A 23,093-nucleotide genomic window follows, 5' to 3' on the forward strand; every position below is an offset into this window, starting at 1 on the left:
TATGCTCCGAACACAAACCATACCCTTCAAAAGTCCAACTTTGTTGCCATGGAAACAGAAAAATTAAAATTGGAAAGAACCTCAAACCCCAAAAAGGTACATCTACATGATATGGAGAGGCAGTATACCAAATTTGGTGAAGATGGGTTAAATAGTTTCAGAATTTTGCTCCGGAAACGAACTTTACCCTTCAAAAAGACAAAGTCAAATTGTTGTCATGGAAACAGAAAAAAATAAAATTGAAAAAAATACTCAAACCCCGAAAAAGGTGCATCTACGTGATATGGAGAGGCAGTACACCAAATTTGGTGAAGATTGTTCAAGAAGTTTTAGAGTTATGTTCCGGAAACAATGAGAACGCCGACGCTGACGCCGACGGAAACTCAACTAAAAACAATATGTCTCCCGACCCTTCGGGCGGGAGACATAACTAGCACAGACGGAAACACCCGAGTCGCACCCCTTCTGTATCTCCATATGGTGTATCTCCCGTATCAGATGAAGATGTACAGCTACAGGAAAATAGTATATGCAGAATATCCTAGCCCCATCTACCCATCTGTATGATTAACATTGATTATCATGTTCTTGAAAGTGTTGACCAATCGAACCAGTCCCTTCATTGTTGACTGGACTGTGCTGTTCAGGTTATAGACACCCGACCATCACACGAGAAGCTGCGGGAGTGTGCACACATTACTCTACACTGGCACCTGCTGTAAATGGTCGCAAACATTGACAGCAGTTGTGCAATACAAATATACAATCAATATTTGGTATATTTACTTATATTTTGATTTCTTAAATGTGTAAACAAATGTGTGTCTTCAGGTAAAATTAATACTCGACAGTACGCAATCCAAACAGCATAGCTCTATTGGAATATGCGTTAAGGGGTGGTGTTTGTGGCAAAATCAAGTTTTAAGTATTATTAGTTTTCTGCAATAGTTTTGTGTATAGTAGTTTGCTAGTTTATAGGTTACCGTATAAATACCGTATCAGTTTTAATCATTTGTTCATAGTGGTTGGATAGTTTATAAGTTCAGCATTTAACTTTACAGATAGAATAGAACAAACCAGCAAATAATCCTGTCATTATCAATGACGACGAAGTAGTCAGTAGTTATAAGTATCTGGGAACTAGAATTGAGAATTTCTCTCAAAATATCGACCGCATTTACAGTAGTTGTCAGTCTTGCCTTCATTTCCCTGGGAAACTCCGATCTTTTCACATTGAATCAACCTTTTTGGACCTTTTCTATAAAACTTGTGTGCAATCCATCCTGTTCTCTATTCAGTGTCGGCTCGACTCCCCTTTCACTCAGTAATACAAACAAACTAAACAAGATTATAGAACAAGGAGAGAAAATTATGAATCGTATCTTTAAGAGAATCAATGACATTCATAGCGTAAAGCCTCTATATTATTATGGATCCCTCTCATGTTTCACCTGAATGTTATGAACGTTTAACCTCCGGTCGTCGGTTTAATTTACCCACGTGCAATTCCAAGCGTTATAAAATGTCTTCTGTACCATTATCAATTTCTTTGTTGACTAACCGTTAATGTTCTCCATTCTCATGCTTTGTACATTTGTAGGTAATTATGATCACGTTTCTATGTATTTATTTTAGATACATGCATTTATGCTCATTCAGATGTAAGACAAATTCCCTCACGGGCAATAAAGAATTATCTTATACATGGTATTGTACATAGTGCATTTCTCCCGAGGTATTATATTGTGCATAATTAAATGTAGCTAGTGGTTTTAACAATCAGTACAGTGGGTTGTCTGTGTAATCTATTAAAACTACATCATTTAATATCAATTTGCTATGTATATTAAACATGGTCTATGCGGTAGGTAAATGCCAGTTTAAACCTAATTAAACTAAATTATAACTTAAATATTGTATTAACCTATAATCGTATGAATGTGGTATGAAATAGTTGTAGGTGTGGGTGTGAGATTTCTTGTTTTTGTTGCAACTTGTTTTATATACAATTGTTACCATTATTAAGGTCGTGTTCTAAATCTTTACAGAATGACCCGCGATCCTTGACCGATCATCCTTGGCTGCATAATTGATTGTTAAACTCACTGCCACATAGTGGTAAGTGCAGGGTATAATCATATTGTATATATATAATTCTACATATTATCTTCATTATTATTTGTAATATATATTTATGGCAAGTCATACATGATGTAAGTTTTGTTAAATAGTTTTCTTCTTGCTATATATATTTAAAGATTTATTTATGCTAGTACTGTTTCTGGGCTAGCTATATCACTCTGAGAATATGTAGAAACTGTAATATATATATTATCCACGATATGTTTCATAATCAAATACTTAAAGAATAAAGATGTTTCTGCATATATACAGGGTTAATGAACATTCTTAGTTAATGATTATCATCATTTCGAAAATAAGATACATGTCTGTCATCTGTGGCCACGAGTATCGTTGTGTTGTGCATGTGCCACCCACCAACATCTACCCCATATCTGCTACTACGTGTCCATGGTGTGCTGGTGAACTTCTCACCTGGTGGACATCAGGCAGATAAACAAGGTGAAGTGAATATAATTGACAGTATGATCAAACAACACAGGCCAGACTGATATGTAAACATGTACAGTAAATGTGACACCGGTAAGAACCGTTATCACTGGACTCGTTTGTCAGTGATGTGAAAGCAAGTTAGGAACATTTTGACAAAAAATCACCGGGCAGTAATGCTGGAATAAGCAGCTGAAACACTGAGGCCTGTGGTTTGAGACCTCACAAGGGGTCAAGGTCGGCTGCTAACATGGCCATCAGGAAGGTGCCGTGCATGAGATAGTCCCAGCGACGTGCCAGTCTGTTATCGTTATGACGAATGCGGCAAACAGTGAAACGCATGGAACATAACGGAAAGTCCTACTGTGATTAACAACAAAACGTGTATTGCTTAAAGCAGAACTGGCGTGGTGTCACATCGTTCCACAATGAAGTTAATACAATGAATTACCTTTTATCTATTTGGTGTGATAGTAAACTAATGCATATATATAAATCTACTATAGCAGTATAATTCACATTGACCCCGTCTGTTTTGACATATCCAAAAGGTGTTGTGTACTATGCTTTTTGGAAAATGTCCACGTTCTTGACGGACAACAATACAATAGACCATAGAAAGCCGACATGATACTAACAGTCCACTTTACAGTTGACCATGCAAAGAAAATTTTGCTAGAAAAATTATTTTGCCGGCGATTGCTCAAGACATGCAACTAATACCTCAAAAAGGGGGGTCCAAAATTTGAAAATCATGACACACAACGTCTAGAGCAATCAGCATGGCCAGCATGAGAGAACAAATACTCGAGTCCTAGTATCTTCTTTCCGCATATTTCCGTCGTTTGTATTTTCGTCTACCTGCCCCACTCTTACAACAGATGACGACGATGGCGATGAGAAGCACGAGAACCAAGATTCCACCAAAAGCGGCAACACCAACAACGGCCTCAAGATCCTTGCCCAAGTAACTGGGGATCGGTGGTGCAGGAACAGTACTAGTACCAGGACCGGGACTAGTAGTAGCAGCAGCACCAGGACCGGGACTACTAGTAGCAGCAGCACTAGGACCGGGACTAGTAGTAGCAGCAGCACTAGGACCGGGACTACTAGTAGCAGCAGCACTAGGACCGGGACTACTAGTAGCATCAGCACTAGGACCGGGACTACTAGTAGCATCAGCATCACGACCGGGACTAGTAGCATCAGCAGCACGACCGGGACTAGTAGTAGCAGCAGCACCAGGAGGAGGGAGCTGGAATATATTATACAACAATATATTATTTAACTATTAAATAAAAAAACCCATAAATCACAGTTAAACAGAAGCATCAAGTTTGGCCGGTTTCGAACAGTCCCATTTCACAGAGCGATCGAAGCGCTGAGACAATCGTAGCTCGGTCCCAGCAATGAGATAAACCGAGTTCCCGTCAACCCATTCTGGCCTTGCGAAGCGACTCAATGGATCGGAAACTAGGTGGATTAGTTACCCGTACCACGTCATCTGTCCAGGCTCATGTTGCTGATAGGCTCAGTCACTGGATTATCTGGTCCAGACTCGAGTATTTAGAAGCCATCGTCACATCACTGGAATAGTGCAGCAACTTCACACTACTTACACCATGTTGCCGAGAAACAAAACTAATGCAAAAAAGTAACCACGCTTCACATTAAGTCCAACAAAACAAATTGATGATGAAAGACTGCATGTTCCACGCACAAAGTGACGGCATCTCCGAAATGTATGCATAATGAGAAATGAGCATGCCATCCGATGCCAAAAGGAAGAAATGTACGCATTATAGTTTCCCAAGTACGCTGAGACTTCATTGAACTGCCATCAAGTGTTGCGTTAACAATGTTGTTGTGGATGATAAACATATTTTGCAAATATAATGTACAGTTTTAGATAGTGATGAGTATACTTGCTGTAATTAGATTTAGCTTGGTCTGAGGGGCCTTCGCTTGAGCGAGACGAAGTATTATGTAACTAGAGGTACAGCTTGGGGTTTGATCAATTCAGCTTTGGTCGAATGTGGCCAGCCAGCTTATAGGGAGAAGCTCGGGGACTCGGATCTATTTGGGTAGTTTCTTGAGGACTGGATTTTTGCCAGCTGTTTTGTACCCATGATGTGAATGTTCAGCTGTGAATTCACAAACTTGCACCAACGACTGTGATAAATATGGAAAAAGAGAAACAAGGAAATCATGGTGTACACGGTTTTGGAAGGATTTTAAACTGAGGTGACTCTGCCGTATTGCTTTGCCAATAATATTATTGCTAAGACAATACCCTCTTCATTTACCACCCTTGTAAATCAGTATCTTGTACCAGCCTTCCGTTTTGATAGTATTAATAAATCTACCTAAATTGGTCAGATTGTTGTGTGATCCATTCTCATTGTGCGAGTGAATTGGTGTCATATTCCCCTTTATCGCACCTTTACTCGTAACAAAGTCCCTTAGGGAGTATTATGTAAAGTAGTTAATATGACGTCAACTGTGAAGCTACATTTCCCAACACGTTAATACATATGGTTTTTGTGTTCTGAACGATATTTGCCATGTAGTCTAAAGACTATTCATGTACTTTATGAATACTATGCTTGTCGGGGTTGTGTTTTTTATGTTCTGAACTGATATTTGTCATGTAGTATGTTTCTATGAAAATTATGCTTTCGTTAGGAATGTTTCATACAAGTATGTTTTGAACATATGAATATTATGCTTGTCGTTAGGAAGTGAAGTATGTTTCCATGAACATATGAATATTATGCTTGTCGTTAGGAAGTGTTTCATACAAGTATGTTTCCATGAACATATGAATATTATGCTTGTCGTTAGGAAGTGTTTCATACAAGTATGTTTCCATGAACATATGAATATTATGATTGTCGTTAGGAAGTGTTTCATACAAGTATGTTTCCATGAACATATGAATATTATGATTGTCGTTAGGAAGTGTTTCATACAAGTATGTTTCCATGGATATATGAATATTATGATTGTCGTTAGGAAGTGTTTCAAACAAGTATGTTTCCATGGATATAAATATTATGATTGTCGTTAGGAAGTGTTTCATAATTCCTGAACATATGAATATCATCCGCCAACTCATTAATTCTTGTGTTATTAATTTTTCAGGTTGAGAAATAGTTTGTTTCAGTATTCCTGGTTAGAGAAAAATGCATATTTATGGAAATATTTCCTCGATTTGAATGTTTGTTTGAAGGATGATATCACACAGGTTGTTTTGAGTGTGAACAGCATGCATTGATTGTTGAACCATCGGTTGTTCATAAATATACACTTTTGTTAACCGTAACGATTGTGTACTGTGACGACATGCCGGAAAATAAAGTCTACGCCAAGAAGGTATGCTACATCAGTTACCTGTGGCGAAGTTGAAAAAAAACGTTAACCCGGAATCTGTACGAAATAGGATTTGGTGTGAAACCAACACGCAGCGAAGACATGCGGTACAATTAACATTTGTTACAGAATCAGTAACTCAACCCAGTTTCAAATCAGACCACTCGGCGATATCAATGGCATTCAAACTATCAGACCTATCACGTGGAAAAGGGTTTTGGAAATTTAACAATTCTTTATTAAAGGACCAATCATATGTAATGAAAATTAAGGGCATTATTTCCCAAACAGTTAAGCAGTACAAAGTTGGGACAAACGAATATAGTATCAACGACCAGTTTCTGTTTGAAACTATTTTAATAGTTTCAAATGATAAGAGAAGAAACTATGAAGTACTCTTCATTTCTGAAAAAGGAAAGAATTAAGAAAGAAACACAACTTACAGATAAACTAAATGAAACAGAAGTTAAGCCAGATAAATCAAAGTATTATTTTCAATCGTAAAACATCCGGAACTATGCCAACTTTTCAGTACAAGTTGAAAGGTTTACTCAATATTACAATTCAACCACATATGCAGCTATGTTATGCTCCAGAATCGACGCTTTTTACAAATTCTGGTCGGCATGTCACAACCTGTTCAACGACTGATATATTTTGTATTGTCGTTGCTACATGCTCTGTATAGCCTCTATACAGAGGTAGCCCTCTACCCGGCATGTTGGAGCCCATGGGCAACTGTAAAAATGATATGAAAAATAAAGAAATTATAAAAAACACAATTCAACCAAGTCCACAACTCACTACTAATCGCTACAAAGGGATTACAAATCTGCAAAACCATGTAGCCAGTGACTTTAATGTATCATCACGTCCACAAGACAACTGTATTCAGTTGGTGTAGCAACAGAATTGTTACCAAACTGCCACATGGATAGCTCGGACAGTACCTGGGTTGAGACCAGTCAGTGACAGAATTGTCAGCTGCCGGTTGAGGGAGAACACCGCAGAACAACCAAACTAAACCCATTTCAGCCAGCTTTGTCATTCCTGGTTGTAGACAGCATATGAGGCTTGTAAGACCAGAATTACACAATATACCGATCTCATTTGAGTCAGGATTTATCAAGTGTCCATAGAAATCCAAGTGAAAGTTTCGGCGACGCTTACACTACTCAGCGTCGACTGTTTGAGGGATGGAAGGCAAGCGGTATGGAGTGACATCATAGCTCGTGGAAGGACACAACTCATCATCGTTAACAGAAATTGAACGGCGTAGCAACAGGAACAAATGCAAATGAAGGGAAGTGACGTCACGTTTGAGGAGGATGAAGATAATTCCAGCCCAGACGTGGAGCGTGTTGGAACAGACTTTGAGAGACATATCTAACATTGCCGTACTGTTCCTACATACCTCTCTCCCATGGAAATGTGTGGGATGAGAAAAATCGACACCTACGACCTGACTAGAACTAGCTGGTAACGCTAGCTCAGTCAGAGCCAATATTTGAAGTTTTGAACAACTAGACTTAACCCTCTGTGTCTTCAACGGTGCCACACCGGTATCGACGTAAATGGTTGTCACATAATAATGACATTGTTAATGGGTGCCTAGAGCACACCTGACCCTACTACGGATGGCATTAGTTTCAGGAACATTGGCACCACTTCTATATGAGGCATAGTTACTTTTGTCAGTCAGTATATATTGTTTTTCTCTTCTAAACAGATTTGGTACTCGATTTGAAAATTAATGTTTCACTATGTTCAGTGTTATGGAAAGTGTTATGTGGCAGTGTTATTCATGCAAACAGTTGTGCTGTTGTATTACATTGTACCTGTTAAGATTCAGTAGAAGGCAGCGGCGTGCAAGTATATTTACTATATTTTGACAGAGAGTCATGATTAATCTGGTAGCTTGTAGATCAGTGGGAATAATCCAGGTTAGTAAAGACTTGTCTGGAAGCCCTGTTGTGACCACTACTGTAGCCGTGTGTATACTGACATCACTGTCATTGTCATTATGCTGCCACTGTGGTTCGTATTTCGCAGTTTTCTGCATCGATTTGTTGACTCTAGCTAATTGTAGAATCTAAATGCTTATTGTATAACATTTCGCCGTTGTCTGTTGGATTCACACTAAATTCTTTACGGATATCTGGTTAACATTTCCTCAGACAATATGCTGACGCGGCTTGATTTAGGGACTGAGGGACTCACTCACCCACTCACTCACACTTACTCACTCACTGTATATTGATTTGGTAGACTTACTTGACACTGAGTTGTTGAGTTGCATGATCGAATAGGTTTAGTCAGTCCAGGGGAGAGATCAAACACACACTGACCGGTGTTACTGGCGATGTCGACCACGGTGATGAAGACGAGTGGATAACAGCAGTCGCTCCTGCAGGGATAGATATAACGTGTTAAGTTGTTGTTCCTGGGCAGTTATGGACAAATGGTCCTGAATACCATTACATAACGCTGATGTGGCACTGTCCGCCGGGGTGGGGGTGGGGGTGGGGTGGGGTGGGGGTGTGTATATACGTCAGCAGGAACAGACCGCCTCCGTGGTGTAGTGGTTACAGTGTCCGCCCGAGAGCGGAGAGCTGAAGGTCGCGGGTTCGATCCTCGGCCGCGTCATACCAAAAGACGTTAAAATATGGTACTTGTTGGTCCCTGCCTGGCGCTCGGCATGAATGGGTACAACAAGGACTGGTCGGCGTGGTATCTCAGTGAGCTAGCACTATAAAACCAGCTTACGTCTGGGCTAGTACAAGCTGCCACACATACACACGCATGCAAATCGTCATATGAGCAAAATATTCTTAAGTGCGACGTTAAACCCCATTTCACAGCACATCATATAAACAGGTTACCGTGATTCCATCCTCTATCATGTCCGTAGAAATTTGAGGCATGCAAATATTGTAACCACTCATGTTCTTGTGCCATGTTTTCTTAGTATATATACCGGTGCAAAAAGTTGGGGATAGAGGGGATCATGAAGACGTGTTCTGATTCACGTGCCATTGGCACGTGGAAATGATATGATCACACCCGCTGGTAAGTAGGCGATCAGATCAAATGGGTTCTAATGGTTGGTGTGAAGGTGGCACACTACGTTTTTGAAAAGATCAGGGTCAAATTCGAGATAAGCATATTGCACACTCATGTTGTTCGACTCAAAAGTGAGAGGAGGGTGGGTGACGTACATGCCATCTAATGACGTCCCGAATGTGTTCAATGGAGGGTAAGGTCAGGACTGGGCGTTGGCCTTCGCGTGGCATAGGTGGCCACAGTCCTGGAACGTTGAGGGTGTGCATGATTATCTTGTATCATGAATGAGTGATTAAATATTTATGGTAGCATGGGCAGTATATCGTGAATAAAATACGTTGTACATTAGTAATGCATTCTTAGACTATAAAACACGCGGAAGAGGGACAGTAAAAGAACTAGAGTATCACAGATTTAGGTGTAAAACTAAGCGTTAAAGTATGACTATTGATAACAATACAGGAATGGTCTACAGATCACCAACAGCCAAGCCACCACACATGGGGGCTTACGGTACTTCCGCTACCTATCACCTAACTAGATCTACATAATCAATCTGGCTTCTGGCGATTATTACAAATAAAAAGCAAGAAGTATACTACGTTTCAAACCATGAAGGATGAAAAACACTTTGAATGGAAAGTAACTTCCGTCCTCTCACAGAGGGACTAGTATGTCGTGTTCACTTCAGCCACAAAAAATCTCCGTCCTTTCTTCTTCCAAACTAAAACTTTACTTTCTATTTACTATATATATTTTATCAAAATATATCAATTAACTCAATTTGATACAATACAAATTAATGTTATCTGATATGTGCGTGAAACTTTGAACTAATTACTCCTTGTGAGAGAAAACTCAGTACAGTCAAGCATGACATGCTGGCCTGTTTCGTTCTTTATAGTGGAAACGGCACGATGCTCCTCGCCTTTCCGTAATATCCATGTGTGCATCTGTGGCGGCTACCCGACGTCATCGCATTACGACCTCTTCAAATTGGGACGAACATCCCAACCGGCATGAACTTATTGATACCTACTTGGCTGACCCAGTTTTCTGCATTAGATCTTTGATGTAACATGAAATTTCGGTCTTGATCAATACATTCGATTAGAAGTTCTGCCACAGATTTGTTGAGTGCTGACAGCGGTATCAGTACCAACGTGGCTTCGTAACTAACAGGAGACGATGTCGTATTGTCCAGCTGCAGTTTTTATGTAATTCTGTTTGCTAGGAAAATGTTACTCGCCTGTAAGCGGGGTATAATGATTGGCTCAGCCAATCAGAAAACGACATTTACGTGTCATACAAGGAACTGTTTTTATGACACGGATGCTGGTAGAAAGGATTTACAATAAAACCATAAGCTGGATTAGATTGATCTAAAAACTGTATTGATGTATTGTAGTTACAGTTTGAAACTCCGTCGTTGTAGTGTTCGCCCATCGACTTCTACTTACAGTTCTGAAAACACCATTGCAAAGTCTCAGGCCCTAATGATACATTGTGTCCAATAATTATATATGACCTTCACAGGCTCCACCACAGACGATGGCGCCATAATCCAGTTTCGACTGATATAGCTGGAGGTAGGGTTGCTGGTTCCCTCCTCATTTGGAATTTGAAACAACTTTCAACAGGTCAAGAGCTTTCAGGCATTTCTTTTTCAAACATTTGATGTGCGGTGAGAAGGTCAAGTGGTGATCTTTTACAACTTATTTCGAAAGGAGTGTCATGTGCAACTAGTCCTGTGTCTCAAGGACGTATGGTGACAGTTGAAAACCAAAAAAGCCCATTTCCATAGGACCATTTATGGTTTACATCAAGTCATAACCGCAGCCGCTTTTCAACAGTATTCATATTCTTTTCTTCACAGAAAATATTAAAATCATTCACAAAATCTATCCATCAATTTAAACATTTAAGACTTCATTTGAACATTGTACACTGTGGCAATTCCTCGTGAGACCTGACCATAATGGTGAGACATTATAATTATACGCGGGTATAATCATGAACGGCCTCAATCAAAACTAATTTAAATCTTTTAAGATATCATGTTTCCATATAGTGTCGTGTACTTTTGCTGAAATCGAAACCATGGATAGTGCATGCTGGTTATTAATGATGGCATGTTTAAACATTACACTATTCGGGCAAAATGGTCAACGGTACTTTTTTCGAAATGCACATTGGATATTTGCTATTATATTATTTGATTCTAAGTATCATGTTAGTCTTTTTCACCCTCCGTTCAAACATAGCTAGTCAATTAAATGAGTAGATAATTTGACGGCTCGGTAGGATCAAGTCATGGTTTTGCTATGCTCAAATGTATTTAACAAACTCCTAAACATGATTGTGGTGAATGTTTCAGGAGATGATGCTGTGTAATATCAGCCTCTGAAGCAGTCTCATGAGTGTGCCAAAGAGCAGCATGGAGCTCATGAATAGAAAATATATCACACTATTCTGCCCCTTCATCTCGTTATCTTGCCTTTCTACTTTTGATATTTTTGAAATTTAGATAGTTAGATAAGTAAGAATGTTTGACCAAAGATTCCTTACAAAATCTGAAGTAATACACTTCCTTTTTTAAGTTGTTGGATACTACATTACCTTTGAATATTCTGTATCATATTCCAAACCTTTGACATCGACGTTCGTGAATATGTTTTTTTTAAAAATAGCTTTGGCACTAAAATATTAGATTTATTCAAATTTTGAACCTTTGGAGGGTGACGGAAATAGTGTCTCGTCTTCTTCGTGCCTTTCTAGTCTGTAAACAGTCATCGATATACAATGGCTTACGTATGTGTCGATTTCTAGAGAATACATTCATCCGCTATTTTGTTTAGTTTATTATTTCATTTTAAAAAATCAAAACCAACAAGCCAGTGCTCTGTATTATGAGACTGGCCAAATGAACCACCACCTTCTGGCCTACTACTCTTGACAGAAACTATATTTTCATAATAAAGCGTATGATCGTTCATGTTCAAACTAGTTAGATGTGATATTTCTACATTTAGGTTTTCTGTCTGACCACCATGTTGATAGAACCGGACCCAGTCTACTAGCCGTCTAGTTGATGTAAGGGTCAAATGGTGTGTTGGACAAAATGAGCATCTGTTCCTGGCTCCAATGCCCTTAGAAGACTCCCCACCTCCACTGTCTGCGGCTGAAACCGCGGCAAACGGGTCGCCTAATTTATTCATCTTTTGCAACCGGGATTGAGTTGTGTGAGTGTCCTGAGTTCATCTGTTTAATGAAGCGTCTTTGAACTTTTGGTTCCAAGAAAACAATATGTGTCTACTCAATAGACAGACGACAGACGGACGGACAGACGGACAGACAGACAGACAGACAGACAGGTTTATTCGGTAATTTAGGCCCAAGGCCCATAATACATACATTTGGCAAAAGTAAATACATACTGAGTAAAGCTAAGTAAAGTTTCATATTACTTGTTTTACAGATAATCATTCCTTCTACGGCGAACTTGTGAAAGATATTTACTCAATGATTTTTAACTATGTATATTGTCTGGTGACAACGATCGGATGAAGGTTTCAATTGTCGGTGGTTGAGTCAGATGTATTGAAAAACAATCAGATCTTTGTTGGGAATATTTTGGACATATTAATTAAATATGGAGTTCATCTTAGATGTAATCAAGGCCAGCAGCATGACAAAAGAGGCAGAGACGTTCATTATACGGGGTGTTTGTATGACGGCCACATTCCACTGCGAGTCTGAAGTTACAGCACCGAAACTGAGTTATGATTTTACGTTGATTTGGTAGTAATTCACTGGTTAAATATGGTTCGAAGCTTAAAGATGATTTAAATTGTGAATAGTATTTACATTTGGGTGACGAAAATAGTGATGCCTGGCTGTTTTGAGTGAAGCAGTCATAGAATCTCTGTTTAAAAATATGTGCATACTAACACCCGTGAGTCTCAGTGGTAACCCTTGGCTACAACCACTAGCTGTCAATGGTCACCAGCTTGGGTCACTGCGATGATTTGGTGCGTGGGAGCTGAATTTCTTTGGCAAGTTTCATTTCACCTGAAAACAAAACACCCCCTTGCAATTTCTGCTGTCAAGAGGCTCTGTTTCCTTGTGGCAAACATAAAAGTCCCGTCTGAAAATAACTAAATGAGACTAACATTGTTTGGATATTGACATGCTTACGTGATGGTAGCTGATATGGTGCCGTTGTAACCAAGGGTGAAATTGTCGTGTCGGAACGATCCTGTTGCATTAATAGAAGCGGTCACTTGGTAGAGTCCGAACCCATTGTCTCTGATTTCAGCAGTCCCTGACCACTTGTACTGGCTGCACACACAAGGGTCAAGCATTGTGACGTCACAACTACCTGTCACCGAGGTGACGTTGCAGACAGGGATGGTGTCATCTTCTTCCTGAAATGAAAGGATACACTACAGAAATGGACGGCAAACATCACGCATGTTTGTGTGGAGAGATCTTTGCCACCCCTGTTGGCATATCACCCTCAAAAGTCCTCTTATACAATGCCTCTCCCGTTGTTTCCCGTGCACTTAAAAAACTCCAACATACTCGATGTAAGAAATTTATTTTGTACATGAATGGCTTATGGTCTAAAAAACAAGACAGCATCAGAAGCTGGGAAAAAATCACCGTCAGTAGTGAGTGAGTAAATATACTGAACATCATTGAAAACGCACCAGTCTAAAATTGTCCATATTTTCATCAAGATGGATTTCAGCATGACAATGATTAATGAATATAACTAAAATGAAGTCGAAGGGCATGTCCAGTTGAAAAAATGCTTTAGAAATCAATTCCTGTCCACAGTGGGACTCTTAATTCCAAAATGCATCAACATGCAGCCACGCCATGAAAAAAGCGCGAATTTCATTCTGAAATCATACTGACTGTGACATTGAAAGCAGGTGTATGAGAACCGATTCTCATTGCTTCACTAACGATTGTGAAACGAGGACAGAGATACCGAGGTTAACACCTCACGAAAGAGAACGTGCACTAGGCATGATTCAGGTTGGCACCAGCAGCAGGGATATTGCTCGACAACTTGCACTTGGCCACTCCACCATCGTTAAGCTTCATAGACGACATCAGTAGAAAGGCAGCACCCGTGACCTTCAATGACCTAGGCAACAACGTGTTACGACGCTCCATCAGGATTGCCATATTGACCTTGTCCATATCAGTGATTGAACACTGCCGACTGCTGGGACTACTGCACTACTTCAAGGTTGACGTCGGGGTCATCAGCTCTGAATCCATGCGACGCCGTCTACGCGCTACAGGCTCCATGCTAGACGTCCTTACGTTGCACCAATTCTGACTGACAGACACCGTAATGAGCGTATACAATGGGCTAGCAGGCATTTTCAGTAAAGGTTACAACAATGGCATGGTGTGGTAGTCACTGACGAGTCACGTCTTCATCTACGTAATGCTGACGGCCGATTACGTGTTTGGCGTAGACGTGGTGAACTTTATGCTGATGAGTGTGTGGTTCAGACAGACCTTTGGGTGGTGGGAGTGTCATGGTCTGGGGTGGAATAAATTACAATCACAAGACTGCCTTCATGTTTGTCAAGGGAGAGTTAATGCCCTTTATTACCGTGAGCAGATTCTTCAGAATCACATCGCATCTGTCTTCAATCACCACCAAGATGTCCATACGTTTCAACAGGACAACGCACGGGCACACACAACAAGACTTTCCATGCAGTATCTGGCCCAGCAACACATCCAGGTTATTTATTGGCCAGCACAGTTGCCAGATGTATCCCCCATGGAGCACTTGTAGGACGAAATTGGTCAAAGTCTTTTGCGGCGACAACAGATGCGAAACGTCCGGGAACTTGAGGCTGCACTACTACAGAAGTGGAATGCCATCCTCAAGAACACTATTCGGACGCTTATTGACTCAATGAGGAGACGTTGAACTGCATGTGTCAATGCAAATGGCGGTCACACGTAATATTGACTTTTCGATTTGACCCCACGTGTGTTTGATCCTTTCTGACTGTGGAACATTTGAATGAATGAGCGTTTTTCTGTGTTGTTGTTTTTGTCAGTCGTCCATCTGTTATTATCCACTCAAAAAATACCAATTCCTTACACGTGCTTTTAATAATCTGAACTTTTATAAGTGGTGCGTCTTCAATGATGTTCAGTACATTTGGCGCATGCATCAACAGAACTGCAGCTATTCACGGCTACATAGTTATAGAAATTATCACAGGCCAGGGAGTTTCTCCAAGAGGTAATGTCATTCAAGAGGAACACAGTAATTAACGAAATATGCACAGTTTAATTCTTACCCTTCGACACCATTTTCACTTCTGGGGCGAAAATAGTACGGTGTTAAGGCGTCAGCCTATCAGACTGAAGGCCCGGTTTCGATCCCCGGTGGAGGCACCTAGGTTCGGGTACCAAAGTGGACACATTTGCGTAGTTTCCTCGGACAAGATACTTAGATCCACATTGTCTCAATTCACCCAGCTGTAAAATGGGTACCCGTGATGATGTGCTGGCAATGTGAGTGTTTAGTTCAGTGCGCCCAGCAGGCAGCATGGCTGTATGATGCCCAGGGAGTTGAAAAGGTATCGGAAAGTACGATAGTGTCCTATGAGCGGATATAGTAATCTACGTAGCTTGAGGAGGCAATGTGATTGGATATGAGCGCCATATAAGCGGACTATGACTATAACTACTTCAGGGGGACTCTCTTCGGCCAACTGTTTAGACATACACAAACGTGAATTCTCATACCTGAGAGTGAAGCAGAAGAACGTAAAATAATTCAGTCCAGGTAAATTTTGTTCCCTCGAAACTGTGCCTATTTGGTTCCCTCTTAACTGTGTCTATTTGGTTCTATCGAAACTGTGCCTATTTGGTTCCTTCGAACCTGTGCCTATTTGGTTCCCTCGAAACTGTGTCTATTTGGTTCCCTCGAAACTGTGCCTATTTGGATCCTCAAAGATTGTTTAAAACATATTGTTCTTATCTTGACACATGACATTAACTCTTCACTATCCGAAGCACTTGTCACATCTCATCACAAAGGCTCGATCCAGAGCTTACTAAAGCACTATAGACCAGTATCAAATCCTTCCTTCATATCAAAAGTTCGTGAGTGCTTTGTGGCAACGGTTGGTGGATCACTGGGAACGTCATGGCGTATATGAAGCCATGCAGTCAGTTTGTAGACTTGTCTCAGCACTGAAACTGGCCCTGTCCGTGCCCCAAATGACCTTCTTGATTAACTGTATTTGTCTGCCGCAGTTGACACAGTTGACTAAAAGGTTAACATCCTAGAAACAAGAATAGGAGTGACTGGTGGTGCTCTATAGTGGATCGAATTCTGCCTCTCTAGCCAAAGCAGTCAGTACTCGTATATGGGATAGCATCCAACAATGTTCCTTATGGTGTTCCACAAGGTTCAGTCTTAGCACCTATTCTCTTTACTGTCTATGAATCATCAAACATTTCAATCGTCGTCAGTGTCTGCGTGTGAAATACTCACAAAACGCATCAGTGACAGTAAGGTATGGATGATATGGACTTCCTGAATTTGAATCATGATAAAACAGATTTCGTACTTTTGTGCTCGAATATGACTTGCTCGCAACTTCCCTACAATGCCACAATCCGTCCTAGCGATGAAACACGCAATTTGGATGTTATCCATGATTCTACAATGCAGTTAGAAGACAAAATTTGTGAATTTGCACATTCGAAAAATAGCCCTCATCAGGAATGAGGAAAACTACACAGATCCTAGCCCACGCGTATGTTGCATCCAGACTTGACTACTGCAATGCTTTGCTTTCCAGACTTCTTGAGTATCTCCTTGACAAGCTCGAGAAGGTCTAGAACTCAGCAGCAAGAGTCATAACCGCCACAAGGAGATATGTACATAGTACACCTGTACTAAAAGAATTATCCCGGCTTTCTATCTCCAGAAGAATTATGTAATTTTTAGAGTAAAATTGATATTTTATACTTATCCTGACTCATGCTCTTTTTGCTTGTCTTCTTCTTCTTGCGAACATAGTGGAACACTTGTATCTCCCTAATTGAAGCTCCCTTCAATGTAAAATCACTAATTAGTACACCACGAGTTACCTCCCTTCCACAAGCGCGGGAACGAGGGCGCCACCTCTACCCATGTGCCTCACTCTCTCCTCATATACTGAGCCCAACATTTGAATTTACAGGGAAATCCAAAGTGTTATGTGGGGAGGATGGGAGGGCATACCTCATGAGTCAGGATAAGTATAAAATATCAATTTTACTCTAAAAATTACATATTTTTCCTTATCCTGACTCATGCTCTTTTTGCTTGTAGAATCCTACGGAAAAGGAGGTGGGAATATATAATACTTTGGATTTTAATAATTAGTGATTTGAACTGTGATGATTGTAATAACCCTATGGGAACTTCATAAAGGCACTGAACTGATGAATTCCTGCTGCTAACTTATCAGCTGCCATATAAAGGTTATTACAATGTACTTATTACAATGTACTTATTATGATAAAGTATATATAACATTAATACAATGCTTAAGACTAATAGACTTAAGCTTGTTAAATTGCTAGTATAAACTCCTTAGAGTTTGTTAGCTAAATTACTTTAAGATATATAAACATAGTACTAAGCTTAAGATATGCTTAAACTTAAGCTAATTATATAATAGCAAAACTCTTTAGAGTTTGTTAGCTAATATACTTATATGATATAAACATAGTGCTGAGCTTAAGATATGAATAAGCTTTAGCTACATATATAATAGCAAACTCTGTAGAGTTTGTTAGCTAATATATTTTACAATATGAGTATAGTACTGTGCTTAAGATATAATTAACTTAAGCTACATATACAATAGCCAAAACCTCTGTAGAGTTTATTAGCTAATAGACTTATATTGTAACCATAGTATTAAGCTTAAGATATGATTAGACTTAAGCTAAATGTATATAGCAAAAACTCCTTAGAGTTTTTAACTAATATACTTTTATGTTAAAAACATACATAGTACTGAGCTTAAGATATGATTAAACTTAAGCTATATATATAAAAGCAAAACTCCGTAGAGTTTGTTAGCTAATACATTTTATAATGTAACCATACTGCTTAAGATATGATGAACTTAAGCTAAATATATAATAGCAAAAACCTTTAGAGTTTTGTTAGCTAATATACTTATATGATATAAATATAGTATTGAGCTTAAGATATGCTAGAAACCTTAAGCTACATATATAATAGCAAAACTCCGTAGAGTTTGTTAGCTAATACATGTTATAATGTAACCATAAAGCTTAAAATATGATGAAACTTAAGCCAAATATATAATAGCAAAACTCTTTTAGAGTTTGATAGCTAATATACCTATATGATATAAACATAGTACTGCGCTTAAGATATGAATAAGCTTAAGTTACATATATAATAGCAAAACCCGTAGAGTTTGTTAGCTAATACATGTTATAATGTAACCATAAAGCTTAAAATATGATGAAACTTAAGCCAAATATATAATAGCAAAACTCTTTTAGAGTTTGATAGCTAATATACCTATATGATATAAACATAGTACTGCGCTTAAGATATGAATAAGCTTAAGTTACATATATAATAGCAAAACCCGTAGAGTTTGTTAGCTAATACATGTTATAATGTAACCATAATGCTTAAGATATGATGAAACTTAAGCCAATTAGCAAAAACTCTTTAGAGTTTGTTAGCTAATATACTTATATGATATAAACATAGTACTGAGCTTAAGATATGAATAAGCTTAAGCTACCTATATAATAGCAAAACTCCGTAGAGTTTGTAAGCTAATATATTTTTATAATATGTGTATAGTACTATGCTTAAGATATAATTAACTTAAGCTACGTATATAATAGCCAAAAACTCTGTAGAGTTTATTAGCTAATGCATTTATAATGCAACCATAGTACTACGCTTAAGATATGATTAACTTAAGGTAAATATATAATAACAAACTCTGTAGAGTTGTTAACTTATATATTGTATGATGTAATAATCATAGTACTGTGATGATAAAAAAGAACTTAAGCAAATTATATATAGCATGTAGCTATTTAGTACTGTTATAAGATAAGTAGAAATCTGTAAGATTGACTTATCTTCTCCGAGGAACTGTCAACTGTTGTGCGAGGACCCTGGAACCGAATTGGTGGATACCTGAGACGTCCTTGACGGTGATATCTCTCAGATAATGGTTGGCAACCACCATATCGGATCTCCAGAAATAACCCCTCCATAATTTCAAATAACATTTGTGTAGATCAATTGTAGAAGTTAGCGCTCTAATATCATGAGTATTAGAAGCTCATGGAGGGTCGGATCGGGTCCATCAGTCTTGTAGGCACATAGTATGACAGTTCTGATCCAAGGAGATGGTAGTACATGAGACTTCAGTCTGCGTAACTTGAATATAGAGGAAATAATCTGATGCATTTTCCCTCCTGTTTGGTTCGGTGGAGATAAATTTACAGTGCTCTTGCTGGCCATCGTGATAGAATCATCGTATCATGAAGTCCAAGTATGTCATCCAGGCGTGTTCATAAACCTCACTTGTGAGGTGTTGGAGCACTATATACAGATCCCGAAGTTGGAGCGTGAAACTTCCGTTTTAATCCTCCAATCAGAAAGCTTAAGTAGGTTTACTCACCATCTAGTTGTGTTAGTAGTTTGATGATGAAATTCAGTTGTAGACTGAGACGCTGTGGATTTAGATCCACTTGTATTCCGTCGTCTAGGTAAATTCGCTGCGAAGTCCTTGACGATGTAGGTGCACAACCAGGTGTGTCTGTCCTCGTTGAACTTTTATGTAAAATCGCCTGACTGCCGTGCCCTCGTCCTAACTTGACAGGGGAGGTCTCTAACCTGAAGAAAGCAGCCCAATCATGAAGGTTCAGATTAACTGGACTGTAAGGAGGCTTGCTCGTTCACTGATATATAGTTGTCACTTGTAACGTGAGTCTTGAACTGTGAACTAAGACCGACCTCTGCGTAGGTCGTTGTCCATCGCGGTCCAATCAGAACAAGGCATTTTGATTCTGTAGAATACCCGCGCTGTGATGTCACCGGTGTAGCAGGAAAAAACCTTGTATAAAATCTTGCCGTCGTTTATATTAGCATAATCGTCGGTCTTCACCGTAGCTTTCGAAGTTACCCGAGTGACCACGTGTTTCGAGGGTTAATGGTAAACGCGCGAAACCTCCGGCGCGAAATACCTCGCTCTGTAATATTAATGCTGGGTAGGTTATTTTCCTGGCTGTCGTGAAAGTAACTTCAGTTTTGAATATAATTCCGACTTCCTTATATAAAGGTACAATAAACTTGCAAGTTGTCAGCTTGTAGACTGTATACATGAATGTATCGTCATAATTGTAGAATTAAAGCTGAACTTGTTGTACATATTACTTCTCAGAAACGTTGACGATTATGAGTTATACTCGCTGTAACAGGTTGCTGTTCAATTTCGATATTGAATTGTCTGCAGATCTGCGTAATGGTCACGCATGTAGATAATCGTATCGTAGTGTGGGATAGCATATTCTAGCAATCTATACGGAAAGTTGATTTCTGTGAATATCTATGAAACGTCGTTGACTAATTAATATAGCGACGTTCTGTGTTGTAAATAGCCTGTGCAATTGTCTTCGCGTAGGCTTATAGACGGCATATGGCATACAGTTGATAGACACTTTATGCGATGTCTTGAACGGACTGACGAGTAGCTATATATGACGAGTGGCTAGTATATGGAGACCTTGGAGGATACTTCCTCGGTGAACGCCGGAGACTTCACGAAGCTCTCGAAGTATCCCTTCTAGATCTTCTGGGTGAAGCAGACTTGGAGCCACTTAGCCTTCGCGACCTTCGCGAAGGTATCGAGTCAGAGCCCGATCAGTATATATATATGTAATTTTTAGAGTAAAAATTGATATTTTATACTTATCCTGACTCATGCTTGCTTCGTGAACGACCTCTGTGTTCAACAGGATGTGGGGTCGGCGAAGCGCTACTCCTCCGTGACGTCCCTTGTAACTGGTGAGGCTCTAGTTCCTTCGCGGAGGCGGCCTGGGACTTCCTTATCGAAGTGTCTAGAGTCCGATCAATATATGAGCGTTAGCTTCATACAGGGTGTGGTTCTTGCTGGTTCTGCATAAGTAGAGCCGAGTAGATCATCCTATCATCTTCAGAAGTCGTGTCACGAAATCTGGTGATAAGAATCTCATTGATCGTTCTAGATCTATTAAGGCCAAAGAACATACGCCTCTGGCGTTTGAACTTACATGCCTTTATGGTAGGCTGTGTCCACATTCTGTGGCACCGCAGCAATCGGGTCGATCGGAGGTAGGGTGACGACGTCTACATCGTCTTCCTTCATCAGGTATGTCTGCGCTGAGTTGCCACTCTTGGACGGTGAAGATAAATCTAGGTTGTTTACCATCCAATATCTTATCTCAGCGTCTGAGAAGATGATGTCTCCATCATCTTCTGTACCAGCATCGGTGATGAGAGGTTGATGCTCTTCTGATGGTGACCTGTGTGCTGCTATCTCTATGTCGGGTGACGCTGCCGACTTGTGTGGTGACCTGCGAGGTGATCGACGTGGTGATGTACGTGGAGATCGTCGTGGTGAACGGCGTGGAGATCGTCTAGGTGATCTGCGTCTATGGGATGACCTTGAGTCCGCATCTGAGGATGAGGCCGAGGACGGTGACGATCTCTCCCGTCTTCGCGAAAGCCTTCGCGAAGACTGTACATCTGGGTCCTTCGTCGAGGTGGTCTGTGACTTCCTTCTCGAAGGCTGCTTCGTCGTGGCTGCTACGCTGACTGGGGGTGCCTCTGGGGTGTTGTCTGCGTTGCTCAGGCCCTGGGCTGGCTGCTTCTCCCGTCTGTAGTGGCCCTCCATCATGGTCATGATCTGCCGCAACAGCTCGTCTGGGATGGTCTGCGACGAAGTGGTCGGTGCCCTCTCTGCGATGACAGCTGCTGAGCCCTCAGGGAAGTCGTCTGACATCAGTGTAGAGACATCAGGCTGCATGGCGATCTCTGCTGATGTCACTGGTCGCTTCTTGTGGCGTACGCCGGGGATGATGATCGGTTGATCATCGTAGAGGCCCAGTTCAGCGGCTGGAACAATCTCGGTTGAGAAAGTCCTAGTAGACTTCGTTGATTTCCCCTCAGAGGTCGACGCTGCCCTGGGGGTGCGAAGTCTGCGTTGAGTGTTGGTAGCGACGGGACCCTCAGGAAGATCATCGAATATCAGCGTTAGTACATCAGGCTGCATGTTGATCTGCGCTGACATCACTGTTGCCGACATCGGTCATTCTTTTGATGTACATCAGGTATGATGATCGGCTGATCATCATACAGGCCCAAATCTGCGACGGGAACAATCTCGGCTGAGAAAGTTCTAGTAGACTTCGTTGATTTCCCCTCAGAGGTCGACGCTGCCCTGGGGGTGTGAAGTCTGCGTTGAGATGCAGTAGAAGCCCTCTAGTCTTCGGCTGCGACGATGGGATGTCTGGGGAAGCAGGACGCTTCTTGGAGGCGGCGGACTACGTCCCACGCCTCTCCACCACTCTAGCGGAATACCAGACGGGAGGGGGGTCGACCAACAGCAGTAGACTGGCGAGGGTTCAGGTGTATCAGTCATGGCTAGACTCTGCATACGTGACCTATCTGCTGCGCGTCTCAAACATAAAGTATTTATTTATTAAAGGCAGAATTGGATAAATTAGTACCGCAACTGCCACGTGAATAAAATGAACATGGCGCAGTACAGCTAGGGCATATTAAATGCGGATCAGCAGCAGAATAAAAAACGTAATCTGCAACAGTACAGAATTTTCATCAACGTAATCCACAGAACAAACATGGCGTCCCGTGAATAAACAGTAGAAACACGACTAAATATCAATATATAATTGTTGAAGGATACTAGCTAAACCTCTATAGATGTCTATACGAGGTAACTAACTAAATATAATCCAAGGATATAGTGTGT

At 40.4% G+C, this 23,093-nt stretch overlaps 1 protein-coding gene across 1 annotated transcript in view; it reads right to left on the minus strand.

Moving 5' to 3' along the window:
• Positions 1-247: 247 nt before the first annotated feature.
• The window catches only part of LOC124284223 (von Willebrand factor A domain-containing protein 7-like), a 188,456-nt gene continuing 165,610 nt past the window's right edge, over positions 248-23,093 (minus strand). Inside the window, exons 18-20 of the mRNA XM_046720285.1 lie at positions 13,204-13,433; positions 8,218-8,350; positions 248-3,826 (exon numbers count right to left, since the gene is read on the minus strand). Of these exons, the coding sequence (XP_046576241.1) occupies positions 3,386-3,826; positions 8,218-8,350; positions 13,204-13,433 (804 nt within the window). The 3' untranslated portion in view covers positions 248-3,385. The remainder of the gene's footprint in view (positions 3,827-8,217; positions 8,351-13,203; positions 13,434-23,093) is intronic.

Source organism: Haliotis rubra, unplaced genomic scaffold (genome assembly GCF_003918875.1).
Source record: "Haliotis rubra isolate DU_JTF1 unplaced genomic scaffold, ASM391887v1 Scf331, whole genome shotgun sequence".
Lineage (NCBI taxonomy): Eukaryota > Metazoa > Mollusca > Gastropoda > Lepetellida > Haliotidae > Haliotis > Haliotis rubra.